This window comes from Mizuhopecten yessoensis, unplaced genomic scaffold, assembly GCF_002113885.1.
Source record: "Mizuhopecten yessoensis strain PY_sf001 unplaced genomic scaffold, ASM211388v2 scaffold11159, whole genome shotgun sequence".
NCBI lineage: Eukaryota > Metazoa > Mollusca > Bivalvia > Pectinida > Pectinidae > Mizuhopecten > Mizuhopecten yessoensis.
The window spans coordinates 695,943-722,877 of NW_018408909.1; the positions used below are offsets into that span (position 1 = coordinate 695,943).

General features: G+C 35.0%; 1 protein-coding gene across 1 annotated transcript; it reads left to right on the forward strand.

Annotated features, from left to right (window-relative positions):
* The first annotated feature begins 584 nt into the window (after positions 1-584).
* LOC110467087 (neutral alpha-glucosidase AB-like) lies at positions 585-20,202 on the forward strand. Its single transcript, XM_021524000.1, has 22 exons — positions 585-618; positions 2,970-3,074; positions 3,424-3,666; positions 4,270-4,437; positions 5,525-5,582; positions 6,627-6,750; positions 7,454-7,550; positions 8,108-8,209; positions 8,763-8,841; positions 9,244-9,417; positions 10,821-10,882; positions 11,141-11,218; positions 11,624-11,826; positions 13,376-13,599; positions 13,978-14,074; positions 14,565-14,725; positions 15,097-15,346; positions 15,636-15,712; positions 16,062-16,250; positions 16,451-16,560; positions 17,050-17,150; positions 17,764-20,202. Exons 1-22 carry the CDS (start codon positions 590-592, stop codon positions 17,874-17,876), a joined length of 2,844 nt encoding a protein of 947 aa, XP_021379675.1. The 5' UTR covers positions 585-589; the 3' UTR covers positions 17,877-20,202.
* The last annotated feature ends 6,733 nt before the right edge of the window (positions 20,203-26,935 follow it).

Consider the following 26,935-nt stretch of genomic DNA (forward strand, 5'->3'; position numbering starts at 1 on the left):
CTGGATGTGAGGACATCATGACAATACTTGGATTCGACTTAGATTTACATGTCGCGTGACATCGATGAATCAGAAGGCTTATCCTTCCGGAACACCTGGTCTTATTATCCATGTATTTTTTCAATGGTCTTCGTGTAAATCTTTCCATTTTTTTCTATTTTCCCTAGTTTTAACGATTTGGAGATCGAATTATGGTTTTGTTAACATTTTGGTATTATTTTGTTGTCATACCATAGAGGTAATTGTCAGAGTTTGGGTAAGTAAATATGTTAGGAGATGTTAGAGATATGTTAGGGAATGATATATTTTATGGAATAAAAAAGAAGACTGTGAGACAAAGAAAAAATGTTTTTAAAAATCCGTCCTTACTGAGCTTCGATTCGAACCACTCGTTCGACGTTAGGCTAACCACAATACACTGGTTGATTTATTTTCGTATTATATCATAATGTATTCGTTTTTCCTTGTCAATATATCATACTTCATGTTTCCAATTTTGGAATATGATTTGTATCAATTACAAACGTTAACTAACCTTTTGCTGACACATTTTTACTTAAATTCGAAACTAACGCTATATTTACCAAAGATGGCGAAGACCACGCAAACTTCGTCGTGGTAAGTTTCCTGCACATAGATAGTTTTAGATAGACATAGACACGATTTAATTAAACCATTTATTACCCGAACAGTGCTTTTGATGCACTACTTGCATTCACGGGAGAAGAAGTAGTAATTTTGTGTTGTTATGTCGTTAAATAACGTGGCATTTTTACCGGCTTTGTCGGAACAAATCAATCGGAACTCTTCTGTCAGGTTTTGTGTCGTGGTAGCATTTGGTTGGCTGATTGAATGATAAATAAATGTTCATGATAAACCGATGTCCGTTATGCAACTGAAACTAAGGGAAATTTATGAAATGGATACAAATTCTTGATTGTACAAGCGATTTACAATAACCATGCTATATTTTTTCTACTACTCTACCACTCCGGCCCCCCCAAAACATGACTTAAAGTTAAAATTGGTTCTCTCAAATGTCCCGAAATAGTTTCTTGAATGTTTTCGAATTCTTAGGAGAACCATAAATATTTCTTATTCCCTCTCTTAATTCTGAATGAATAAAAAAAAGATTACATAGATAAATGAGTGAACTAGTTTGCAGGTATCAACTTTGAAAATTGTTATTTTTTACATATTATTGGCACTAACAGTTAGTGTTTAATTTCAGTTATACAGTACAGAACAAAACTGCATTACTCTTTGTTCACAATATTTATTTTTTTAACAGTTAATGACTTGTTTTCAATTGCTTGAACAATAATCTAATGAGTGAGAAAATAAGTCTTGCAGACAAGGAATATGAGTTCATTGAAAAAATTACCCTTTTCGATGCAAATATTGTGTTGACTTTGTGATGATCATGGGTATTTTTTTTATCATTCCCGTAGCCGTGCTACAGTTACACTACTATCAAGCTACGTCATTAGGAAGGCTATTCACGAATCACAATAATCAATTTTTAACATTTAATTACTTGTTTTCAATTGCTTTAACAAAATTACTTTAATGAGTGAAAAATAATCAGGTAGAAAGTGAATACATCGTGATTAGTCTTTTCGAATGACATGGACAGATAAGTCTCCCCATATATATAGTACGCATACAGTACAGCTGTAAAAGAATCTAAGATCCTCATTCGCAATGATACTGCAAAGTTGACATTACATTTGAAAAAAATCATTTTGAATGTTTTTTGTTTAATGGGAACCTAATTGATCCCCAATATGTTGTTTTAGTCATTTCCGTTGATGTTACTTTTAAGAAGATTAACAGATGCTGTACATGGCATTAAGACAATGCACCATCAAACGAGGGTAAACACTCATTGCTTGCTCACAAATTCTTCTAGTGCATGGACGCTCAGTATGGTGGAAATGTACACGCCAAATTATTCTTTGACATGATCCTGAGTCTGTTTTCACTTAAATGTCAACTATGTGACCCCTTTTAAATTTTGACAACCGCTGCACTGTGCTTTCTTAATGCAGCAAAATTTATAAAAACACTATAGAAAGCATTATGCATTTGATAACTGCTTTCCAAAGGCATGTGATTTAGTTTGACCATATCCTAGTGTTATCAGGTAGTGGTGGATTAGAAGAATTTAAATGCGCAAGCACGTCTAGCAAATTAGTCATGATATCATGATCACCTTCATTGAATTTGAATACTGTATGAACATATATATACCATAAGGAGGAAAAAAACATTTTTGACAGGAGTACATTAAAGACTGCTGAAAGCCCAGCACAAATTTTCAGTGATTTTTTTTTTTTTTTTTTTTTTTTTATTTAATCTTTAAGATTGTATTTCGATATTTCTAAATTCGACCTAAAATGCTGGTTATAAAAACACCAGTAACTGAATAAGTTGTTTCCTTACACATTTAAATTCTCTCCAGGATACGAAAAACATTAATCATTCCAGGTGTATATATATATATGATAAAAATTCCTCTAGCCATATTCCCAGGGCCAGTATATATACATTACATTACTGGTTAATACAGGCTACGGGCTAGTAGAAATCTGCATGATGTAAAAATCTCAAAAGCAATAGCCTTGGGTAAGTAGGCATGACAATGCACTGACCATTTTTTTTTTTTATAACCAATCGCTGGAAAACAAAAAATTGTTTGCCTCAAGAAGAATTTATAACCCTGCAGAAACTTGTTAATATTTTTTTTTCAATTTCTTACTAAAGTATAGTGTATAAAGCTACGTTTTTGAAGAAACATCAGCACAAATTAAGATGTTTTAAAGGAATTCAAGATTAGCATACTGTTTACATGTACATGATGGAAATTTCTATTGAGATCTTTGGTATTTCAAATGTGTGTAATATTAATAGGTAATGATAATTGCTATATCTATAATGAATAACAGTGATTACTTTATACATTTCAGGATGGCCACCCTATTTAACCTAATATGCTGTTGTTTGCTGATATCTGATGTATTCGCTGTCAGCCGAGACAATTTTAAGACATGTGATCAGAGTGGATTTTGCAAGTAAGAAATTGGTTGCATTGATCTATATGGTATTTTATCATCAAAACTGACAACTATTATTCAGAAGTAAAATAACTTTGCCTTTTTATTCATGATGGAAAATGTTTGTGTGCATCTTATATTACTTAACATGGCATTTATACAATGAATGGCAAAATTAACATTGGGTGAATAATCTGACTGTGGAAGTTATCGGGAAATAACAAATGGCCAGTTTTGGATAGTTAACAGTTGAGCAATGAAATATTTTTGAACTTTGAAGCGTGGGTGATTTTTAGCGAGTGACTTACTGCCTTGAGTGAATAACAATCACATATTGATTCACTAATTAAGTGTTTGATATTTTCAGACGGCACAGGGCGGTGGCTGCAGGAGAAAGTCCTTACGTAGTGTTGATGGAATCGCTCAAAATACAATCAACAAGTGTACAAGTTCAAATATTGAATACTCACAATAATGTAAGACTACTTCTAGAGCTTTATGGCTTAAAGGAAAACACTGCAAGATTGAAAATAAATGAGCTAAATCCTATCAAACCACGGTTTGAGATTCCGTTGGGTGACACATTGGTCGGCGAACCCAAGCAACAAGGGTAAGTAAATGTTGGCACTCTTTCTGTTTATGTACCTTTTTTGTAATAAAACTAAGCTCATGGAGGCTGATAATTAATTCATATATTACCTGTGTATCCATTTTATATCCCTCTTTGGGCTGGGTTGGAGGGGCGAAACGAAACCATTTTGGGGTATAAAATATCTCAAAATCCAAAATGGTCTTCACATTTTCTCTTCAAAAATCTTATTTTCTTTTTCTCCGTTATCCACACATGCCAGCCACATCAATATTTTTTTCATCATTGTTTTTTATTATCAATATTTAAATGTGTAATGGCTAGGTGTAAATGACCTTGTTCTATAGATGGGCTGTAAAATCATAAACAAACAGACTTGTGAATTCCATAACAGTGCCCAGTTATCAATTGTAGATAAATTAATGTTGTTATTAAGATTCTAAGTGTTAGAATGTTGAATTTTCATCTTATTAATTAACATGTTATATTTTTTTTTTAAACCAAAGTTTTCTTGCTATCATAATTTTGGATTTGCTTTAATTTGGGACAATTATATTGAACAGTACCATGATACTGTAAATAAAAAATAAAATTTAACTACTGTATCAATTAATATGTTAATAGGTTGAAAATTATTGACAAGAGTGACCAGAGTGTGACATTTAGTCTTGAAAACAACAAGATAGTACTGACAAGCAAGCCATTCCGTTTGGACTTCTTCGCTGAGGGAGACCATGTTGTAGGCGTCAATGCACAAGGATTACTTAAATTTGAACATCTTCGCACAAAGCCGTAAGTAAATCTTTGTAAATCAGTGAATGTCCTGGTATCTAGCAAGTAAATGTACATGTACTGGCATTTAGTATGAAAGTAAACGTCCTTGAATTAGTATATTTGGTCTGATCTTATTTTAGCTCAATGTGACATTTGGGAAACCAGTTGGGAAAAAATTTAAGAATGTTTGTCATTTAAATAGCAGACAAATGAATATACCTTTACTTTCTTTATTTACATATTTCAAAGAAGAAATATCAGAATTAAATTTTAGAAATACAGTACATGATAGAGGTCTAGCAATATGCTGGGGCATTACTATGTTGTTTTGCTTTACTTTTTCCTTTCCAATCCTAATTTCCTCTTTTTCTTTCTTCTACTGTTAAATATGCATATGCCTTAACAACCCTTAATATGTGTTTTGATAATATAAACTGTTCCCACATTTAGTGTGGTTCCAATGAATCAATTTAATCAATGATTTGTTATTTTACCTCTGACTAGGAGTAATGATCTTATTCCCTATGAATGATCATGGTTTTATTATCACCTGAAAACTTTCAAAAGTTTTTTAGATTTGGAGCAGAGACCTGAAAAATTGATTAAACAGTTTAACTCCTACACTGCATTCAAATAACATTTCTGTCTATAGCTATGTGCTTAAAAAGTATCCATCCTATATTTTATTTTACCAATTTTGGTGAATGCTTTACTATTGATTTTACTTTAAATCAGTCATCGATCAATCATGAATTTTGAAGTGATCCCAACTATACCCCCACTTACACACATCTTATTTCCCTATTTGGTGTATAGACAATGCTTCTATCTTCTGCTTTGTATAACGTAATACATGTACGTGTACATGTTTATCTGACTTACAGTAAAGACAGTTGTATATTGTTTGTGTGATGATGGTTGACTAATCTTTGTGAATTCACTTCACTGCTTTTCCTATTCGCTTCTTGTTTGTTGTGTTGGCACTAATATTGCACGTTAGTATACTTAATCGTAACAAAGGGCAACAGGTCCTTTTCTACTCTTTTAGGGGATGGTTTCATAGCGTTGGTACTGGGATATATTCTTGGTTTTCCCAACCTTTCAGAGAACCAAAACCTGCCGAGCCAGACAATGAAGAAAAAGCTGAGGGAGAAGAAAGCGAGGTATAGTTATTATCAAACACATTTTTAGTGAAAAGAACTTCAGTGTTTCATTTAATTTTCGTTTTTGTGCCAGCTGGGGGGTGAGAGTGGAATATAGATTCCCTGTCATTGCTCTAACAACTTTATTTATTAGGTTACATGTTTCAATCACATTTTATATAAAGGTTAAGACTAAAAGTCCCTTGGATAAGTTGATGCTTCAGGTTGCCAAAGTCAAGACAAAGGTCTCTGAAAATGTTTCTTAAATTTTGTCAACCAATTAAGTGTTGTCAGCCTTAACCTTGCAATTCAATTGCTTAACAGAAATTTATCAAATTTTATACATGTATAAAATTTCAAATTGTCATCAAACTTTATGCAAAGTGTAAGATTGAGAACATCTAGACTAAGTTTGTTTCAGGGTTGCCAATGTCAAGACCAAGGTCACAATTAATATTACCATTAATAGAACATTTTGTGACCACATAGAAGGCTTCATTTCATAACAGATTTCAATGAAACTTTATGCTACAAGTCAAAAATTAAGTAAATCAATATCACATCCCTATTTGCTTGTGATGTCAAATACTCTGTCAATATCACTTTCACAGTTAATTATCATTTTATATACTATCATGAAATAATTTAATCTTGTTTGTAACAAGCATTCCATTGGCTTAAAAATTGATATTATCAGCCCATAACATAAAAAAATGACGTTGTTTGTAACGACGCTTTTGATTGGCTGATACAATGGCTAATAATTTTGAAGAGAAACAAGTCCATCAATACAAGTGGATTTCCACAGGGATTGGGTATAGTAGATTAAATGATGAGGATTGACTTGAATATATTTTTCATGTTATGGAGCTATAACACAAAAACCGGAGTGTACACTCATCATAAAACGCTTCACGGTTTATTTAGAGTACGCTCCGTTTTTTTGTGTTATAGCTCCATAACATGAAAAGTGTTTTCAAGTTAATCCTTAAATGTCAATTGGACCTCACCTTCACACATGTCAGTAAAAGTTGAAAAGGTGATTGTGTTATTTCCACTGTGCAGGAGGGAGAGAATGCAGAAGAAAAGAAGGAGGAGGAAGTTGTAGCTGAAACACAAGATCAGCCGTCTGAGGAACCTGATATGTGGGAGGAGTCCTTCAAGGGATTCGCTGACAGCAAACCCAATGGTACAACACAATTATTTTCACCTTCAACAAAATTTGGGTTATGATTATTACAAATCCAACCTTTCACAAACCCCTTCTATTTCTTAATGAAAAGTAATTACAAGTAAAATTGTATGTATCCAGTTTAATGTCATCATTACTCATGGTATAAGCTGAGTAACAACAAGTTCTTCATAAACTGTATAGATTCTATACTGATTGTATGTAGAAAATATTCATTAGTATAACCAGGTACGTGCTCTGGTGTAGATAGTAAACATCCTAACTGCTTGACATTCTATATGTGTAGTATATCAATGGAATATGTAAGAATGCATAAAGAATAAGGGGTCGCGGTGGCCAAGTTGTTAAGGCGTCTGACATTCTGCTTCCACTAGCCCTCCACCACTGGGTCGCGGGTTCAAGGTTTACATGGGGCAGTCGCCAGGTACTGGCCGTAGGTCGGTGGTTTTTCTCCGTGAACTCCGGCTTTCCTCCACCACCAAAACCTGGCACGTCCTTAAATGACCATAGCTGTTAATAGGACGAAAAATACAAACAAACCAAACATAAAAAAAAAAAAGCAAATGTTCCTAAGGAAAAATAGTATTGCTTATTTGTATTCCATTTCAAGATTTTGATTACAATTTTGGTTTCATACCGATATAAACTATGTAAAACTTTTATTACATCAATTAGCTCTGTATATTACTTGTTTAAATAGGTCCAGCATCTGTGGGAATGGACATCGGATTCCCTGGTTTTGAACATGTATATGGTATACCAGAACATGCAGAAACCCTTGCATTGAAATCAACCAAGTAAGCATTAGTGGTACAGAGAATTTTACAGCAAGTTATATTTACTCAGCTATTTCTCTATAGTGACTGAATTTCCAACCTTCTGGATGGTAATACATCAAGAGGGTGTAAAAAATTTCAAACTTTCTGATGATGATAGTCTTGAGGGCTATTCCAGAAATGAAAGTAAAACCATGCATAAACAAGTAATACGTTTTGTTAGACTGTATACATACCACCAAGAATTATTCCTTCCTTGTGCCAGTTATTCATATAATACAATTTTTTCAGACCCTATCTCTTCCTTTATTATCAATTGAAAGTGCTCCCCTCCCCATATTTGCATTTCTAGTAGCCTGAACCATATTCAGTAATTTGCTGATCATTTTGATAATTAAATCACTATTTTAAGAATATGTTGTAAAAAGAAAAACTTGTTCAGTAATGAATACAATTATACACCTGAGACATAAAATTAAAGTTACAATGAAAGAAAAAATAATTAACTTGTTTTTTTCTATTCTATTGTTTCTTATGAAATTCTACATCATAAACAATTCTTATCTTTCCGCTTGCAGAGACACAGATCCCTACCGCCTGTTCAATTTAGATGTGTTTGAGTACGAGTTATACAACCCGATGGCTCTTTACGGATCTGTCCCAGTCATGATCGCTCACAAGTAAGTACAGATGTGTTTCCGTATGACCTATGGTATTTGATTCTATTACATGTACGGAAAAGGAAAGCTCACAATAAGTACAAACATGTTTGAAGAAATAAAAAAAAATAGTCCACCAAAATAGTAGAGAATACAACATGCCATCAAGTTTCCAAGAATATATATATATATCTGTCTGCATGATGTTGGAGGATCATCCTTTTGGAATTGGCAGTTTGGTGAAATATGTCAGAAATACTTGAGCATAAAATATATCAGTTGAATTAGATTTATCAGTACCTGCATTTTAGTGCAGATGTCATTGTATCATAAATCAATTATTAGCATTTCTAAAAGATATTTATAGGTTTATAAGTGTGGAACATTTCTTGGAAGTAGGATGAATATCATACTAGCATTGACATGAATGTTAAAGAACATGGTTTATTTTGCTATAAAGAGCTGCCTTTAAATGTGAATTAGATAGTTTATTCTGCTGTATCCAGAAAATATTTCATTTTGCTGTAATATAAAGCATTGGTGTTATGAGATTGGATTGTTTGCTGTGTTTTAGTGAGAAAAGAACAGTTGGGATCTACTGGAACAATGCTGCCGAGACCTGGATTGATATTCGCTCAAACGTAGCAGACAAGGTAACCGAGAACAGTTGCAGTGCAATAAATATGTGACATTTGTTTGTGATTGTCATACATCAGAAGGACTTTCTCTACATGTCAATTGCATTGGTCAATAGCATTTGATGTCCTGGCTCTAAATCTCTCTGTGTTTTACTCTATCTTCTTATAACTTCTACATCAGCTAAATATTACAAAGAATTTGAACTTTAACTCAAGTTTCTTTGGTTTCATATCTTAAATTATCATATTTTTTGGAAAACCTCGTCATAACTGAGTCTTTAGTATAAAGGTTATTTAGTATTTACAAGTGAAGTGTGAATTTTAAGGAACAAATACATGTTTCTGGTTTCTAATAGGAAAGAAACATACATGAGAATATATTTGCAAATTATAGAAAAAAAAATGTTTTGATTTCAGACATTTTTGTCCAAGGTAGCTGACCTCGTGAAGGGGAGTTCAGACATTCCCCAGACCGATACTCACTGGTTCTCTGAGAGTGGAATCATCGATCTGTTTATCATGATGGGGCCCTCCCCTAAACAGGTCTTCAAACAGTATGCTGTCCTCACAGGAACCACTCCTCTGCCACCAGTAAGTTCAGAATATTTTCATATATTGACTCCTGTATGTCTTATCAAAGGCTTTTCTTCATGGCAAGACAGTAATTTTAAATCTCTTATGACCTTACCAATTTTTGAACGATTACTATATATACTGCTTACTTTGCTTAATCCTTTTGCCCCCTTGGTGGAGCATAGGCCACTAACGATATTCCACCGCCTTGTTATGTGTTAAGCTAGCCTCTCCAGATCATGCCACTTGTACAATTCTTTCTCCATGTCGGCTGCATCGTTTCTTCTCCAGGTGTATCTTGGTCTGCCCCTGCCATGCTTTCCTTGTGGGTTCCACTGTAAGGCTTGCCTTGTAATGCTGTTATTTGGCTTCCTCAGTGTGTGCCCTATCCATCTTCACTTTCTCTTTTTCAACTCATCATCAACTGGGGATTGGTTGGTCTTTTCCCACAGATCTTGGTTTGATATCTTCTCAGGTCTTCTGATGTTAAGGATGCACCTGAGACAGTTGTTGATGAAGACTTGAAGTTTTTAAAGCAGGTTTTTTGTTGTTTTCAAAGTCTCAGCTCCATATAAGAGTATGGTTTTTACATTGGAATTGAACAAGCGTACTTTGGTCTTTACAGTGATGTTTCTTGCTTTCCAAATCATGTTAAATGCAGTTCTAGCTTTGCCAATTCTGGTTTTTACATCTCTATCTGAGCCACCAAGGTTGTCCACTACGCTTCCAAGGTATGTAAAGGAATCCACTTCTTCTAAAGCTCGGGTGTTAACCATCAGACTTGCTAGGGTCCTTGTGTTTGACTTTAAAACTTTGGCCTTTTTGTAGTTGATAGATAGGCCTGTTTCTGCAGCTCTCCTTTCAACCTGTGCTAGTTTGTCCTGCATTTGTTGGTGGTTGTGGGACAGCAAGGCAATGTCATCGGCAAAGTCTAGGTCAACCAGCTATATATACTGGTATTGAGGTTATTACACTGTATTTGTATTAGATTGTGAATTTTATATCCTTCTATCAAGCTTACCTTAAAACTTATCCTTTCCTGACAGAGGTTTTAAAGTTTTCTGCAGCAGATTGTGTTGTTGAAATATTATGTACTGTTTATAAACAGCACTTAAGTTTTAAGGGGGAGGTTGGGATGTTAGTTTTAAGGGGGAGGTTGGGATGTTTTGGTTTTCTATAAAGAAAATAACCAAAATTTTAACCCAATGAAAATTGTTACTCTTTTAGTAAATGTTTATTTAGTACTGTGAACTATTAACAAAGTTTCTTAATTCAAATCTTGCAAATTTGTTCAGGGAATAGAATCACAAATATTGGAAGTAAGTTCCTACCAATTGTCTATAAACGACATGTAATATTGTCAACTTTTAAGAGTGTTCCATTGACAGTTATTTATAGTTGTACTTGGTTTTATTTTACAGTTGTTTGCTATTTCCTACCACCAGTGCAGATGGAACTATAATGACCAAGATGACGTCAAAAAGTAAGAAATAAGCATTGACTGGAAATGTTTGCTGTTTAAATAGATATTTACACAATTTTTGTAACACAATTTTAAAGTAAATATATTTAATTACCTGGGCCATGCTTTCAAAGGTAATTGAATTTTACACTGTGATAATTTTGGTTTTCCATTTTCTGTTAATTATGTATAAAATGTTACCATTCCACTGCCGGAAAGGCAAATATTGAAGGAAGATTCCAGCCTCCATGTAACCCTCTAATGTGTTGAATGTTTCAGTGTTGATGCTAACATGGACAAGTTCCAGATTCCGTATGATGTTATTTGGCTGGATATTGAACACACTGATGGTAAAAGGTAAGAAATATCAAGTATTTAAAACCTGCTATACAAACATGCGATTAGTTTTAAATTAATAGAAAACTTGAAGATGCATTGAATTCACTTGTCTTGCCTGTTGGTTGATAGAGGCTATATGCCACTTTACCCATGCCAAAATCTTACATTTGTGTGATCCTCAAATATTTCATGATGTTACAAGTACATGCTAGATTCTAATTGACTGTTATCATTGAGTATGCTTTTTGTTAATGAGTCCTACTGTCTGAATGTAACTATTTCTGAAGGATGCTGATGACAGCAGAAAGATCACTTCTCCTTTTTCCATGTAATTGTTAAAATTAGTTGATACCTTTTTCATATGAATTTTGTGAAAATTAAACATAACCAAAATGAATCAAACCACTTAATTTATTTTCCCAGATATTTCACATGGGAGAAGGACAAGTTCTCTCACTCAGAGGACATGATCAACAATGTAGCCTCCCGTGGCAGAAAAATGGTCACTATTGTAGACCCACATCTGAAGAAAGACGATAACTATGGTGTGTATGCAGATTGTAAAAACCACGGTCTGTCTGTGAAAAATAAAGATGGGGGAGAGTATGACGGATGGTGCTGGCCAGGTAAGGGATCTGAACTGACATCACATGTTTAGTATATGTACAATAATTCACTTTAGTGTGGAATTTTGAATAAACTCGGTTAAAGTAAGGTGGGTCAGAGGGTGCATTGGAAAGTGCACTTGCCTTTCGCCAAGACAGCTGGGACTTGATTCCCCGAACAGACCTTAACCCTTAGGCTGCTACACGCCACATTTATGGTTTCGATAAGTCAGGTTGTCAGTGCTACGCACCGCATATGTGGATCTCGGTCTGTAGGTTTTTGATCAGTAACAGAAAGTGTGAAAGCGGATTGTTGCAATACCAAACCCGAACGCCTATAGTAGAAGGCTTCTGATTGGTTGTCTTGTCATTACTTTCGATATTTCCGGCAATGTACCCTAGTAATAACCAAAGGTGTGTGAGAGAATTTCAAATTGGAAAAAACGTCATAAAAATGGCGGTCGTGTAGATTGAGGTGATGAATATGATGGTAAACATTTATTCTCCAGTGTCACTTATGATGATAATAAAGGTTTTGAAGGGTTTGACAAGGTTGATGTGGAAATACTTCGGTGTAACATAATATGTAACTTTCCAATGAACGGCTTTGTGCCCTACACAAACATGAAAATATCGGCGGACCGAGGCGCACATGTCGTCTGCAGGTGAGGCCGAATTGAACATTGACTTTGATACGTTTTGAGCCAATAGATTTCTACAAACTATTTATCGATGATTTAATCATGAACTAGACCGTAGCTAAGATATATCTATATGCCGACTGTGACAGTAAATATGTTGAATGACTACCTGAAAACTAGCGAATCTCTGTGTAAAAAATGTACAGCGTCTTATGTCATAAATGAAGTTTATAATCTCTGTTATCATTTGCCAATCACATTTGCTGACAAAAATAATTTTAAAATGATCTTTCTGGTGCTTAAATATGATTAATTAAAAGTTTCACCTTTTCTGACCTTTATTACCACCTGTACATGTAAATACTGAAGCAACTTTAGAATTGAAAACGTTAATATAAACTAGAGACAATAACTAACAATTTTCATATAACTTTTATTCACATATAACAAATATTTTTCAAGTTATGCACATTTGAAAAATCAAGAAAATTAATTTATATTTCAATAATTAATTCAGTAGTGGTGTCCCTTTACATAGAAATCAATGTAGCAGCCTTATGGGGTCCCCTTCCTGACAAAGTTGATTTTCTCTGAGTACTCCGGTAACAGTTTCTTCCCACATTAAGACCCCTGCACACTAGCATCCAGGTCTGCGAGAGTGATTAATATAAGTTGATATAACTTGTTTCATAATTGTTGTAAAATAAATCAAGTTTATTTGTCTAAAGGGATACATGTTCTTGGTCGACCGTACATATATTGTACAGTACATTTGAAGAAGGTTAACCCTGACTGGGATAATCTGGGATAGTCAAAACATTATTTGATTTCCTTTTAAGTGACAATGTCTATTTCATTATTCTGCAGAAATAGTAAACCAGAGTTTTCGTTTTGTATTTTTTATTGACTAAACCTTTGTTATGTTACAGGTTCCTCTATTTGGCCTGATTTCCTAAACCCAGATATCAGGAAATGGTGGGCAGGTAAATTTGCCTACGATCAGTACAAGGGAAGTACACCTGATCTGTACATCTGGAATGACATGAATGAACCGTCCGTATTCAATGGACCAGAAATCACCTTCCACAAAGATGTCAAACATTTCGGAGATTGGGAGAATAGAGATATCCACAATCTGTATGGGATGTATGTGGTAAGTATTTCTATGTGTCAAACACCTAGTTCTACGCTGCCATACTCCGATACAGAACCAGGTATTGTAACTGCGATGTGAAATGTTGTATTACATAGCTTGACCTTAACTCCATTTTACCGATTGTTAAAAAAATATTTCTATATTTAATACTTCTTCACCCATGTTAATTTCGATTTGTCCTGCAGCTTATAGTTTGCATGTCTTAAGGGAATGAACAAAATTGTAAAAGTTTCCTGTAGATCCATAGAAAATGTATCTGCTTATCTTTATGTTTGATACTGATTAATAGGAATGAAAATGTTAATATTAATACAGTAATTGTATATAATTATAAAAAAGGATATGTTGTTTAAAATATTCTGCTTTATGAATTAGCACCATGCCACAGGAGAAGGTATCAAGCTGAGATCGAACAATCAGCAGCGACCATTCGTATTGTCCCGGGCTTTCTTCGCTGGATCTCAAAGATCTGGTATGTACAGGAAAAGATGGTCAAGGGAAAAGAGATAGGGCATCATTTTACAGCATGAAAAATTAAAGCAAAATGCCTCAACAAATATAGCATTTTTCTTTCGCTGCAGGAATAGTTTCACTTTAACCAGCAAAATAATTTTATTAACACTAGGAATTTTTTGTTTTTGTCAGCTTTTCCTTTCTCTCTTGTAACAGTTTTTCTTTCATTCTTCTGTATGTATGATAGAGCTAAAGAAATGTCCATCTTACACCTATTTCATAAGCCTGATGTCACAATTGGACAATAAAAGGAAATTTAAAGTTCTTTGTGACTGGTTACTTTTTGTTTAAAATGAAGGGATGTTTTCAAAAAGGCAGCCAGTCTGAACAACCTTGAGAAATCCATGTTATCAATCTTAATTCAAGGACCAGACACAACATTCTGGTATCCCTTTAAAATTGAGTGTTTGAATGTAACAAAATGCAACGAACGTGAAATTATGTTGTAGGAGCTATATGGACGGGAGACAATATGGGCGAATGGTCTCACCTCAAGATCTCCAATCCCATGATCCTATCCCTCAACTTGGTGGGCATCACATTCTCAGGGGCTGACGTAGGGGGATTCTTCAGAAACCCAGAGCCTGAGCTAATTGTCAGATGGTACCAGGTATGTCACAAGAAGTAGTACCATTTCTCAGTGTAACTAAGCACAACTCCATCAGTTATTCTGGCATTCATACCTGTTGTGCTGTAATTTTTAATGGGAACTCACAATGGGCTTTTTCAAAAGCACATTGTGTTATTCATTTTCCATTTAAAAGGCTCAAGATAATGTTTCCTTTTGAGCTGGTAGAAACAGTGTTGTTTGCCACCAAGACCTCCTCAGTTGTTTTACAAGGTTTAGTAATTTTGCTAAATTTTAACGTTATTGCTTATGCTAACATTAACTGAAACCTTCACACGGAACAGCTCTTTTATATAAAAAATGATCTGAATTAACACCGCTCTGAAATCTCTTCTGGTTCCCTCTGCATTCAGGCTGCATCCTTCCAGCCATTTTTCCGAGCCCATGCTCACTTAGACACCAAGAGGAGAGAACCCTACTTATTGGAGGAGAAACAGATGAAGATATCTCGTGATGCCATCCGTACCCGCTACACCTTCCTGCCCTACTGGTATACTCTGTTTTACTTCGGTGAGCGTGATGGTGGACCGTTGATGATGCCAATGTGGGTCGCATATCCAGAGGATAAATCTACATTCCAAATGGATGACCAGTTTTTAGTGGGTAAGTATGGACTATGTGGAATAGGAATAGTTTCTATTTGTCAAATTAAAAACTATAGTTTAACAGTTGGCAATTGATCTATCTATGAACACTGTTCCAAATGCTCCATATTTTTAGTGATCACATGCTCTACTGGAGGTAACTATATATGGGATGTATACCTATGTAATGGTAAAAAAAAGAACTTTTTCTTTAAATAGAATGTTATGTTGATTATTTTTGAAATATCATTAACTGACAGTGCGATCTAATATCACATGACTATATTACTGATGACTGTTTTTCCCAGGATCAAGCCTTTTGGTGAAACCCATAACAGAAGCAGGAGGGACTGGAACATCCGTCTACTTCCCAGGACAAGATGAGGTAAAGGTTATCTAGGGGTCACTACCAACACATAAAAAATATATACCGACCTCTCATTACATTCTTACAAAGACTCCAGTGGTTTGGAGTGTAGCTGATGATATATCGGAGATTTAGAACCTTGAAAAGAACAACATGGGATCAAGGATTCATTTAAGTACAGATAGTTGAGATGTTTTGAAAATAAAAACAAAAATTGATAATCAATTGTATATTTCAACATTACACTAGAGAAGCATTAATTCAGCCTCACAAAATCTCAGAGAGTTTGATTTGAAGTTTTCAGTCTATTGGGATTGAAATGTTTGCATATTTCATTTTATCTCTTTATTTCCCTATTTTTTTGTAGATTTGGTATGATATTCTAACCCAGGAGACCTACAATGGTAAAGAATCTCATTACGTCAATGCCCCACTGGAGAAGATACCAGTATTCCAAAGAGGGGGATCTATCATTCCACGAAAAATGAGAGAACGACGTTCCTCAGGACTCATGCACTATGATCCATTCACATTGATCATTTGTTTGGACAAAAATGTAAATGGCAGTTTTATTTAATCTCACTTTTGAAGAAATTTTGAAAATGCATTTTTTTGTGGATTTTTCTTTGTATGGAATGACAATGGTATATTTTATATTCTAAATATGAAGAAATATTTGGTAGTGATAGTTCTTTTTCTAGGCTTATTATAACATTTAGGATAATATTAATTTGTAATGTTAAATGTTTCCCATAGGGTGCTGCTGAAGGAGATGTGTATGTTGACGAATACGACTCATACCAGTACAGGAGTGGTAAATTTATCCTCAAGAAGCTCACATTTAAAAATAAAGTTTTTGAAAGCAGGTAAGTTTTCTGAAATAGTAATTCATTTATGATATAAAGTTCCCTGAAACATATAAAATTGAAGCTATTTCCGACTTGTTCTGCATTAAGATTTTGATGGATAGGTTTTTCAGCGAAAGGTATAATGGGCAGATTTTTCAGAAAGAAAGGATCAATTTAAAAAGAAAAGAAAGGTTGATTTGTATATTCTATGGGACTTAATTGAGTGTACTGTTGATTTATGTACACAGTGGGACTTCGTTGAGGATATGGTGTATATTTGAAAGTTGTGTTTTGTATATACAGTGGAACCTAGTTGAAGGTACAGTTCAAGTGTATGTGTATATATATATACAGTAGGCTACCAGTGTATGCAAGTTTTAGTTTATGACTAGTGGCAAACCTCCTGCAACGATCCTTATCTATTTTTAGACTGCTTAATTTAGGAGCCTTTTCATGTTTCAGATATTAATGTATCACTTCTTCACAACTTTATCCTTTCCTTTTCAGTTCTGCAGTTCAAAGTGGTAAATTAGACACCAAAGAGTGGATAGAAAGAATTGTTATTATAGGCTACCCACAAAAACCAAACGCTGCCACTTTACAATCAGGTACGTGATCTGAAGTTTACTGTCTCAAGTGAAGGTTTCATCTTCATGTATGATGTCACTGTCCAGCAAAGCGGAAATAACTCTGCATAAGAACATTTTTCAATTTTATATACAAAACACACAGATAAGATATATATATGTTAAGAACTGCAGAAAACATTTCTCTAAATATTTTCATATTGGAGATATATACTACATTGTTGTTGAAAAAAGTCTTTTCATTCATGAAGATTTTCAGATGCAAAAATATGTTCCTACTAAATCGCTTTTGAACTATTTATGGTTGCTTAAGTTAATCTGATGAAGGTTATTGATTGATTGATTGATTGATAGGTTTTACGTCGGCTTCACTACCGCGCATTTCGGTTATCCAGCATAAGTATGAAAGTTGTTCCAAATTTCAGCTATATATACAAGTGCATAAAATTACAGACTGACAATCAAAAAATCAAAAAAAAAAATCCTATTAAAACAGTAATTTTGTCTCCCTCTTTTAACATCAAATTATCTCCCTTGAATTAATTGCTTAGCTATATGGGATGATTTTGTGTAGATGGGCCATTACAAATTTGATATATCATGTTTGATTTATGCTGTGCTCTTGTTGTTGTAGGAAAAAATACCATCATGTCTTTGGATACAGTTTATGATTCAAAAACAAAGACGGTGACAGTAAGAAAACCAGGAATGAATATAGCAGACGACTTTACTATCAAGCTCAGTTAATTGTTGGGAGTCACTAGACTTATTTTTCTACAACAAAAGTAGTCTCAAAGTTTATCTTAACCAGCTGATCGTGTGATAATTCATTCCACTGATTAATGTTATGTATCTGTCATATCTTTCATCTTTCTATCAAAACAAGTACCAAGTCTAAAGATGTTTTTAAGACTTTCCATGCGACACTTTCACTAATAAGGTATTCCTTAATTCATTTCACGTATTGATACTAGATATAATGCTTTTTTTCAATTTGAGAAAATCAAAGGGAAACTGTAATTGTCAACATGTGATAACATGTGTATTACAAGTACTTCTTATTTTGATAGTGCTATCATAATGAATGCTTTTTGAGTTTTTTGTTAAAATGTATTCCAGGTGGTCTTATCACTCACATGAAATAGCTTTGTACTTGCTGTTAATGATGGTGTATTGGTTTAGAAGTATGTGGTTCTACACTATTGAAAGGATTTATTGGTATTTGTCCACCTTGTCTCGGACAACAAGTTTTCCTTTAGGAGAAGACGGTCCCATTAACTGGTGGTAGTCTTGTGTTCTGTTTTCACTTTCAGAATTAGATTTACACTTCTGTGTGTACACTCACAGATACTTTCTAAATTAAGGGTCATGAATTATGTACAGAATTCAACACATTAAAAGTTCTAAGATTTTGAGGGAAAATCTAAGTACAAAGAATTTGAAGACTTTATCAATGTAAAATATTTCGAAAAATAAATGAAAATGTAGACTTTATCCTCTGGCTGATAGTCAGTGAAACTGTACACAAGTTTTCTATATGAAACATGCATCATGTATGGTACAGCGAATTGTGAGGTGATCATATTGTTCCCTGCGATGTTGATAATCTTGATCAACATCGCAGGGAACAATATGATCACCTCACAATTCGCTGTGACCGCTAAACTGGTGGTGTTTTCCTTTGATTTTCCCAGTCTAATAGTTAGAAAATGTAAATTAAACATGCTTTGGTGGAACATTTCTTAGAAAAAACTTAAACTTGTTCCTGTTCCTGTTCCATCAGACTTTTTTGATACTTTCATAAAAAAACCACACTTAAAACTTGAAACATGAAATGAGCCGCCATCCTCTGAGGTCCTAAATGTTTACAGGTATTTGTTATATTGATAGTGCTATTATTAGGAGGGCTGTTGTTTTGTTTGACATTCACTTGGAGTATCTTTGTACTCACTGTTCGTGATAATGTAACAACTTTTTAAAAGTGCTACCTATTTAAATAGTGATACAGTTATTACCAGATAGGGGCAAGTAGTATTGTTAGACCAAACTAAATGACGGGTTTTTACAGTACCTTGTTTAAAACTTAATGTCCATAGGTAGTACCACAAGACTTGTTTTTTTGCATTAAATGTATTAAAGATATATGTTCGACCAGAAATTGTTTTGGAGGACATGAAATATCTTGTCTAAAATTGTGGATAGCCACTTTAGGTTGAGTTTGGCATGGTTGCTTACTGAAAACATTCATATTTATAATTTGGCCTTGTCTGTATGACAAAATATGTTATTTAAAGGTAGAATTTCATTGTAAGTGTTTCTTTGTCGTTATTTATTATATCAAGTGCTAATTAAATTATGTGTTCAAAGAACTAGCCTAGCGTAGCTTTTTTTCTGTCCATCAAGTATTGATAAAGCTATTGTGTGGCCTTGATCAAGAAAGCTATGATATTCCAATATTGCACCAACACTCCTGTGGAAGTTGCTGTAGTTTATTGTTTGTTGGATATCAATTCTTGTCAGTTGTAGAGCTTATGTTACACCCAATATACCGGAATTATTACATATCATTTACACCCAAAAAAACAACCCTAAAATCTTCTTGAAATGATGTAGCACTATATCTTTAAACAAGTTATTAGATAGCTGTGAGATATGGGATCCTAGTTTATTTTCACTGAGAGGTTAATTCCTTTGAGGACCAATCAAACATCAGATGTAAATTTGAAGATGTTTGGAATTATCACTTGGGATACATTTTGTACGGGTATTTATTTTCATTTTGAAGGGAAATCCAGTGTCATTATTTGAAAAGATAGATTCCACGAAAATCTAAAGAGATTTAAAACATCACCATATATAATTGTGGATGCAAGAACATAGTTTTTATTGTAACGCTATAGTAGTCTATTCATTCCTTTCCGACCATCAGAACCATTTTTACCGAGCTAAAAAATTACATTGACGAAAACAATAATGATTTGAAATCTGACCCTGTTCACCAGGGCCGTTTTCGTTTAAACGGTCAAACCGGTCGGACCCCTGTTGTTCGTTTATTAAATAAGGTCGGACTTAGTAATCTGATGCTGCTTTCAGGCGAGCCTTGACAAAGCCTTGCAAGGCTTGCATAAACATTTGCAGGTCCGCCAGGATTTATACCCGAAATTGTTACATTTATAAACGGTCAAACCTGTTGTTACACATAAACGAACAGGCCCCAGGAGGCATGCTGGTACATACTACCTTGCTGATTTGAAATCAGACCTTGTTCACCAGGAGGCATGCTGGTACTACCTTGCTTGTTTTAATTGTCTAGATAAATATGTACATGATTTAGTAGTATTGTTTTGCACTTATGTCTGGATTTGTGTTAAATACAAAGTAGAATCAAGTAAATACAGTCTACATGGTCATATGTGAATTAACTGGCATTACTTTAATTTGGAATTCTCTGAGTGTTGAGCAGTCCTCACAATGATACCAAGTATCTTGTGAACCTTTTAGATCTTAGATCTTCTGTTCGATGTTATTGTAACATTTTTGACATTGTTAACAGCTTTGATTGTGGTTAACTGTCCGGGTATCTGGTGCAGTGAATTTGATACATTGTATATGTACGATTATATGTGTCATTGTATTTCAATACAGACATCTTCTATGATGCAAATTGTTGTGATCACAAGATAAAAAGAAAGTTTTGAGAAAGTGGTTTGAGATTTCATGCACTTTGATCATGAGGAAATTTATTTGGAAACGATAGACATTGAGTGGTTTTAAATCATATGAGAGGAATGAACACATTTTTCAGAGATCTGATCGCCTGTCAAACTTACAGCAGATTTCAGTATTAAATGGAGTCTGAGCTACCCAACCACCCATTCTTTTTAAAAAAGTGTCTGCCATATGGTGAAATCTGGATAAGCCCTTCCTTCTTTTGTCAACAAGTCTTGATAGTTCATATATGGTCCTGTAATTATGCAAATTACAGTTTCATAAAGTATTTCACACGTTCCAAGTTATTATATTTCAATTCATGTATCATGAATTAAGCATTGTGTGAAAATGATTTTGGTTGACAATTTGTGTCTGCATGGCTATTTAAGTGAATAAGAACGAATGAAGTGCACATGTTGACAAAATGTAATGTATGTGCATAATGTATAGACAATGTAATGTTGTAAAGATTGGGTACTGATAATGTAATTAATACACTGTCACAGTTATTTCACAGAAGTGATTTATATACGAAATTGTAACCTATATCTATTGTAGATTATTTAAGTTAATAAGAATAAGAGTTATCCGGAAACTAACACAGTAGGACCTGTCTTCAGGGACTGACCATTCCGCCTATGCTATAAAAGGGGGCAGGTTTGTTTCGTTTCAGAAGTGTACATGAAGCGGTAACGTCAACCGTAATTCTTTCTAATTTGATTGGATAGCTTGATTTGTTGTTATAGTTGTCTCTCGGACCAATTTATTGTTGCAACACATCAATAGAATAACATCTTTTCAAGGAATATTAGCATTGTTAATGAATAGGAATAAAAGGGGTCAAGATTATCATTGTATGAAGTTGTATGCTTGTTTGAATATGAGCCTAATTTCTTAATCAGATATGCAAGTGATTGAAAGTCTGTAAAATATATAAAAGGGATCTCGCTTCACAGTACATATGTTGTAGATTCGAGCAGGTAAGCCGTACCCGTAGTCAACACAAGATAAAATCACAGTCTGTATGTTTAACAGTGTGTGACAATGTCATATATAAAACGTATATAGGAAGATATGAATATGTTCATATAGTTCTTTTGATAAAAAATAATAAAATATACAGTATAAACCAAAGTTATATTACAAATCTACTGTTCATTTAGAATTCAAATTGTAATTGTTTTCTTTAAATTGCCCCTGTTTCACGATTGATTGGAACGTTTTTTCTTTTTAGGAAAATAAAATGTAACATTTTCCATCATTCGTTTCTTTCTATGTGAAGGAGATGTTTTGAGAAATCTGTAGTTGGTTGATAAAATTGACAGCAGATTTTCATTATTTGTTTTCAATTTCATTTGGTGTGTACATGTGCAGTTACAGGATACATAGTGGTAGAGGGTTGTCTTGTTTAATTGGTTATTCCTTTTTTTTATTCACATTAATGTTGTAGGTTTGGATGAAATCGTTGTCCATAGTTGCTATACACAAATAGATAAGCAATATTTAATATTTTGGATACATCAGCAAACTACAAAAATCCTCAGTAAATTATAAAAAGTCATTTCTTTGTGAATCCAGGTTCTGTAGCATATTTAACTGCCAGCAGGTTGTCGAACATCCTGGCCACAATGAAGTGGAAAAATATCATGAGGCAACAATAACAACCAAAAGTTGGAATATCTCTTTAGTCATGTTGTATATTTTGTTGAAATACATTGGTAGTGGAGTTACCCTGTATATATTCCACCATAATTCATACACATGATGATGATTATGTCCTTAAATGGTCTTGAAGAACTGTGAATCTTGTGATTCTGTATGAAACCATGAAACTTAAGTGAAAAAGATTTTAATTGTATGGGAGATATGTGTATTGCATGTTTAAAGTATTTTGCACCGACCCTTTTTTCTATAACTCGCCCATGTACGTTCAGATGTCTGATGTTGAATAAAAAAAAAATATTGCATCAAAAGGAAATGTTTCCTTACAGTGACGTCAATTTGTGTAATAATCTTTGAGAAGTAAACAGTAAGGATTGACATAAAACAAAAAAGTTTTTTCAGTAGGCAAGTTTGGTTGGAATCCTCCATCACTACGATGTCCACTAATGCTGTGTGACTGTGTCATATGTCTCTTTGCCTTCTGTATCGTAGCAGTATGAGATTGTTTTATTCTTATTTCGTAGTTGAGAAATATCAAAATAAAATGTTCATAACAAGATTTCGTACATGAATTCTATACTTGCAGGCTAAAAGCTTGTGAAAGAAATGAACCTAAAATTTCAAAATCGTGTACCAGGAAAATTTTGCCAATCTTTCTAGCAATTGGATGTGCTTATTATGACAGGGAATTGATAATCATGATACATGTTGAATAATGAAATGGGAGAAACAGATCCTTTGTTTTCATCAAACACTAGTGTCTACATCAGTCGGAGAAGTTTATCTGATATGAAGAAACCCCTCACAACGAAGTAAATATACAAGTGAAATTGTTTGGGGAAAAAGGCTCTAGTTCCTCTTGGGGTGCAATATTAATCATTGGAGCTTTACAATACTCAGAAATATTCCCAATACCATGTAAAATTGTATTGTCAATCATTTTGGAAAATTTGGTATTTTACCAGAGAAACACATTCTATTTTTCATGCTTAATGAAAGAAATACAGATAAGATGACTACTATAATACGACACTTAGCCAGCACAGAAGTGTGGGATCAGTTTCTATTGACTACGACACTGTAAGCACGGCACAGAAGTGTGGGATCAGTTTCTATTGACTACGACACTGTAAGCACGGCACAGAAGTGTGGGATCAGTTTCTATTGACTACGACACTGTAAGCACGGCACAGAAGTGTGGGATCAGTTTCTATTGACTACGACACTGTAAGCATGGCACAGAAGTGTGGGATCAGTTTCTATGGTATTTGTAAATGATTGGTGTACCTGTGGAAGAGCAGTCATATAATTCATTTGTGTAGATGTTACCTGATTATAATTATGTAAATCAAATATGTCAATGTTACAATTACTAAATAAATTCCAAAAATACAGAAACTTTTTTGTGATTATTAAATGTAACAAGAAAATACATGAAAATTGCTCAGAAAAGTTCGGGATGTTGTGAAAAGCAACACTTTACGACACTTTACTCCACTAGCTGAAGGAATACAAAGTTTCATCACAGTGCAATATGCCAATTCATTATGTGCAGTTTTTGCTCAACTTCGAGTTTAGCTTCAGTTTTCATACGCCTGTTAAATTTGACGGAAGTATTATGGTAAGGGGTTGTCCGTCCAGCGTAAACATTTGTTTTTCCGGCAATCTCCTCCTACATTTTTCGACCGATCTCTTTGAAACTTGGTATATATTATAATCATGATATGAAGTTATGTCTCCCTTAAAAGAATTTTGATTCAACAATTTCTTTTAAAGTAATTGCCCTTTGTTCATTTCAGTATTTGATTTTTTGTCCGGAGATCTCCTCCATTTTTCAACAGATCTCTTTGAAACTTGGTATACATTATAATCATGATATGAAGTTGTGTCTCCCTTAAAAGAATTTTGATTCAACGATTTTTGCAAAAGTTATTGCCCTTTGTTTATTTCAGTAATTTGATTTTTGTCCGGCAATCTCCTACATTTTTAGCTCACCTGGTCCGAAGGCTTATGCCAAACCGCAGCGTTCGTCGTCCGTCCGTCAACTTTTCCTTTAAAACGCTACTAGTCATGAACGACTGAGCAGATTTGACCAAATTTGGTCAGAAGCATCCTTGTGGGAAGGGGAACAAATTTTGTATAAATGATGGGTGTGGTCCCCCTTGGGGCTGAGAGGCTGGGCATCTTTCTTTTTTTCAGACCTATGGTTTATACAAAATTGGTTCCCCTTCTCCCAAGGATGCGTCTGACCAAATATGGAACAAATCTTTTCTTTCCTAGAGAATAAGAGGGATTTTAAAGAATTTGCTATATTTCCCCTATTAGGCGCCGCCCCTCAGCCCCCAGGGGGGCTACACCCACCGTTTATACAAAATTGGTTCCCCTTCACCCAAGGATGACCCACACCAAATATGGACCAAATCTTTTCATTCCTACTGAATAAGAAGAATTTTAAAAGAAGAATTTGCTATGTTTACCGTATTGGGCCTCACACCTCAGGCCCCTGGGGGGCCAGACCCAGGGTTTATACAAAATTGGTTCCTCTTCCCCCAAGGATGCTTCTGACCAAACATGGATCAAATCCTTTCATTCCTACAGAAGGAGAAGCAATCAAAAGAATTTCGATATATCTCCCACCCTTTATACAAAATTTGTTCCCCTTCCCCCAACGATGCTTCTGACCAAATTTGGTCAAAATCTACCGGGCCGTTCAGGACAAGTAGCGTTTTAAAGGAAAAGTTGATGGACGGACGGATGCTGCGCCATGGCATAAGCTCACTTGCCCTTCGGGCAGGTGAGCTACAAAATCGTCGAATCAACAAGAGGCCCAGAGGGCCTGTATCTCTCACCTGGAAATGTAAAATTGAAGTTGGAATAGCTAGATGTTGCTGGTAGTGTACATGTATGACATGGTTAGTCAGGGGTTATATTTATGCAATTGGACAAAATCCTGTCATTCCTACAGGAAAAGAAGGATTTTGAAGAATTTGCTGTGTTTCCCCTATTCTGCCCCACCCCTCTGCACCAAGGGGTGTCAGACCCACCTTTGATACAAAATCAGGTTACCTTTACCCAATGATGTTTTAGACCAAATATTGACAAAATTCTGTTATTCCTACAGAATAAGAATTTTCAAGAATTTGCTAAATTACCTCTATTTGGCCCCACCTCTCAGGCTCAGGGGGGTCAGACACACCATTTACACAAAATTGATTTCCCTTCCGCATAGGATGCTACTGTTCAAATTTGGTCAAAATACCTTCATCCTAACGGAAGAAAACAGGATATTAAAGCTATTCCCCAATATCCCTTATTTGGCCCTGCCTCTCTGCCCCCAGTGGAGTCATACACACCGTTTATACAAAAGTGGTTCCCCTTCACCCAAGGATGCTTCAGACCAAATATGGAACAAATCCTTTCATTCCTACAGAAGAAGAAGGATTTTAAATAATCATTTGCTATGTTTCCCCTATTGGGCCCTGCCCCTCAGACCCAAGGGGGGCTAGAGCCATCATTTATACAAAATTGGTTTCCTTCCCCTATTGGGCCCCGCCTCTCAGGCCCCTGGGGGACCTCACCCACGGTTTATACAAAATTGGTTCCCCTTCACCCAAGGATACTTCATACCATATTTCCATATTTGGTGTGGAGCATCCTTGGGTCGAGGGAAACCAATTTTGTATAAATGATGGCTCTAGCCCCCCTGGGGTCTGAGGGGCAGGGGCCAATAGGGGAAACATAGCAAATTATTCTTTAAAATCGGTCTTCTTCTGTAGGAATGAAAGGATTTGGTCCATATTTGGTCAGAAGCATCCTTGGGGGAAGGGGAACAAAATTTGTATAAATGGTGGGTCTGGCCCCCCTGGGGGCTGAGGGACGGGGCCCAATAGGGGAAACATAGCAAATTATTCTTTAAAATCGGTCTTCTTCTGTAGGAATGAAAGGATTTGGTCCATATTTGGTGTGGAGCATCCTTAGGTAAAGGGAAACCAATTTTGTATAAACGATAGGTCTGGCCCCCCTGGGGGCTGAGGGGTGGGGCCCAATAGGGGAAATATAGCAAATTCTTAAAATCCTTCTTCTGTAGGAATGAAAGGTTTTGTTCAATATTTGGTCTGAAGCATCCTTGAGTGAAGGGGATCCAATTTTTGTATAAACTGTGGGTCTGGCCCCCCAGGGGCCTGAGGGGCGGGGCCCAATAGGGGAAACATAGCAAATTATTCTTTAAAATCCTTCTTCCTCTGTAGGAATGAAAGGATTTGGTCCATATTTGGCCTGACCATCCTTGGGAGAAGAGGAACCAATTTTGTATAAATGGTGGGTCTGGCCCCCCTGGGGGCTGAGGGACGGGGCCCAATAGGGGAAACATAGCAAATTATTCTTTAAAATCCTTCTTCTTCTGTAGGAATGAAAGGATTTGGTCCATATTTGGT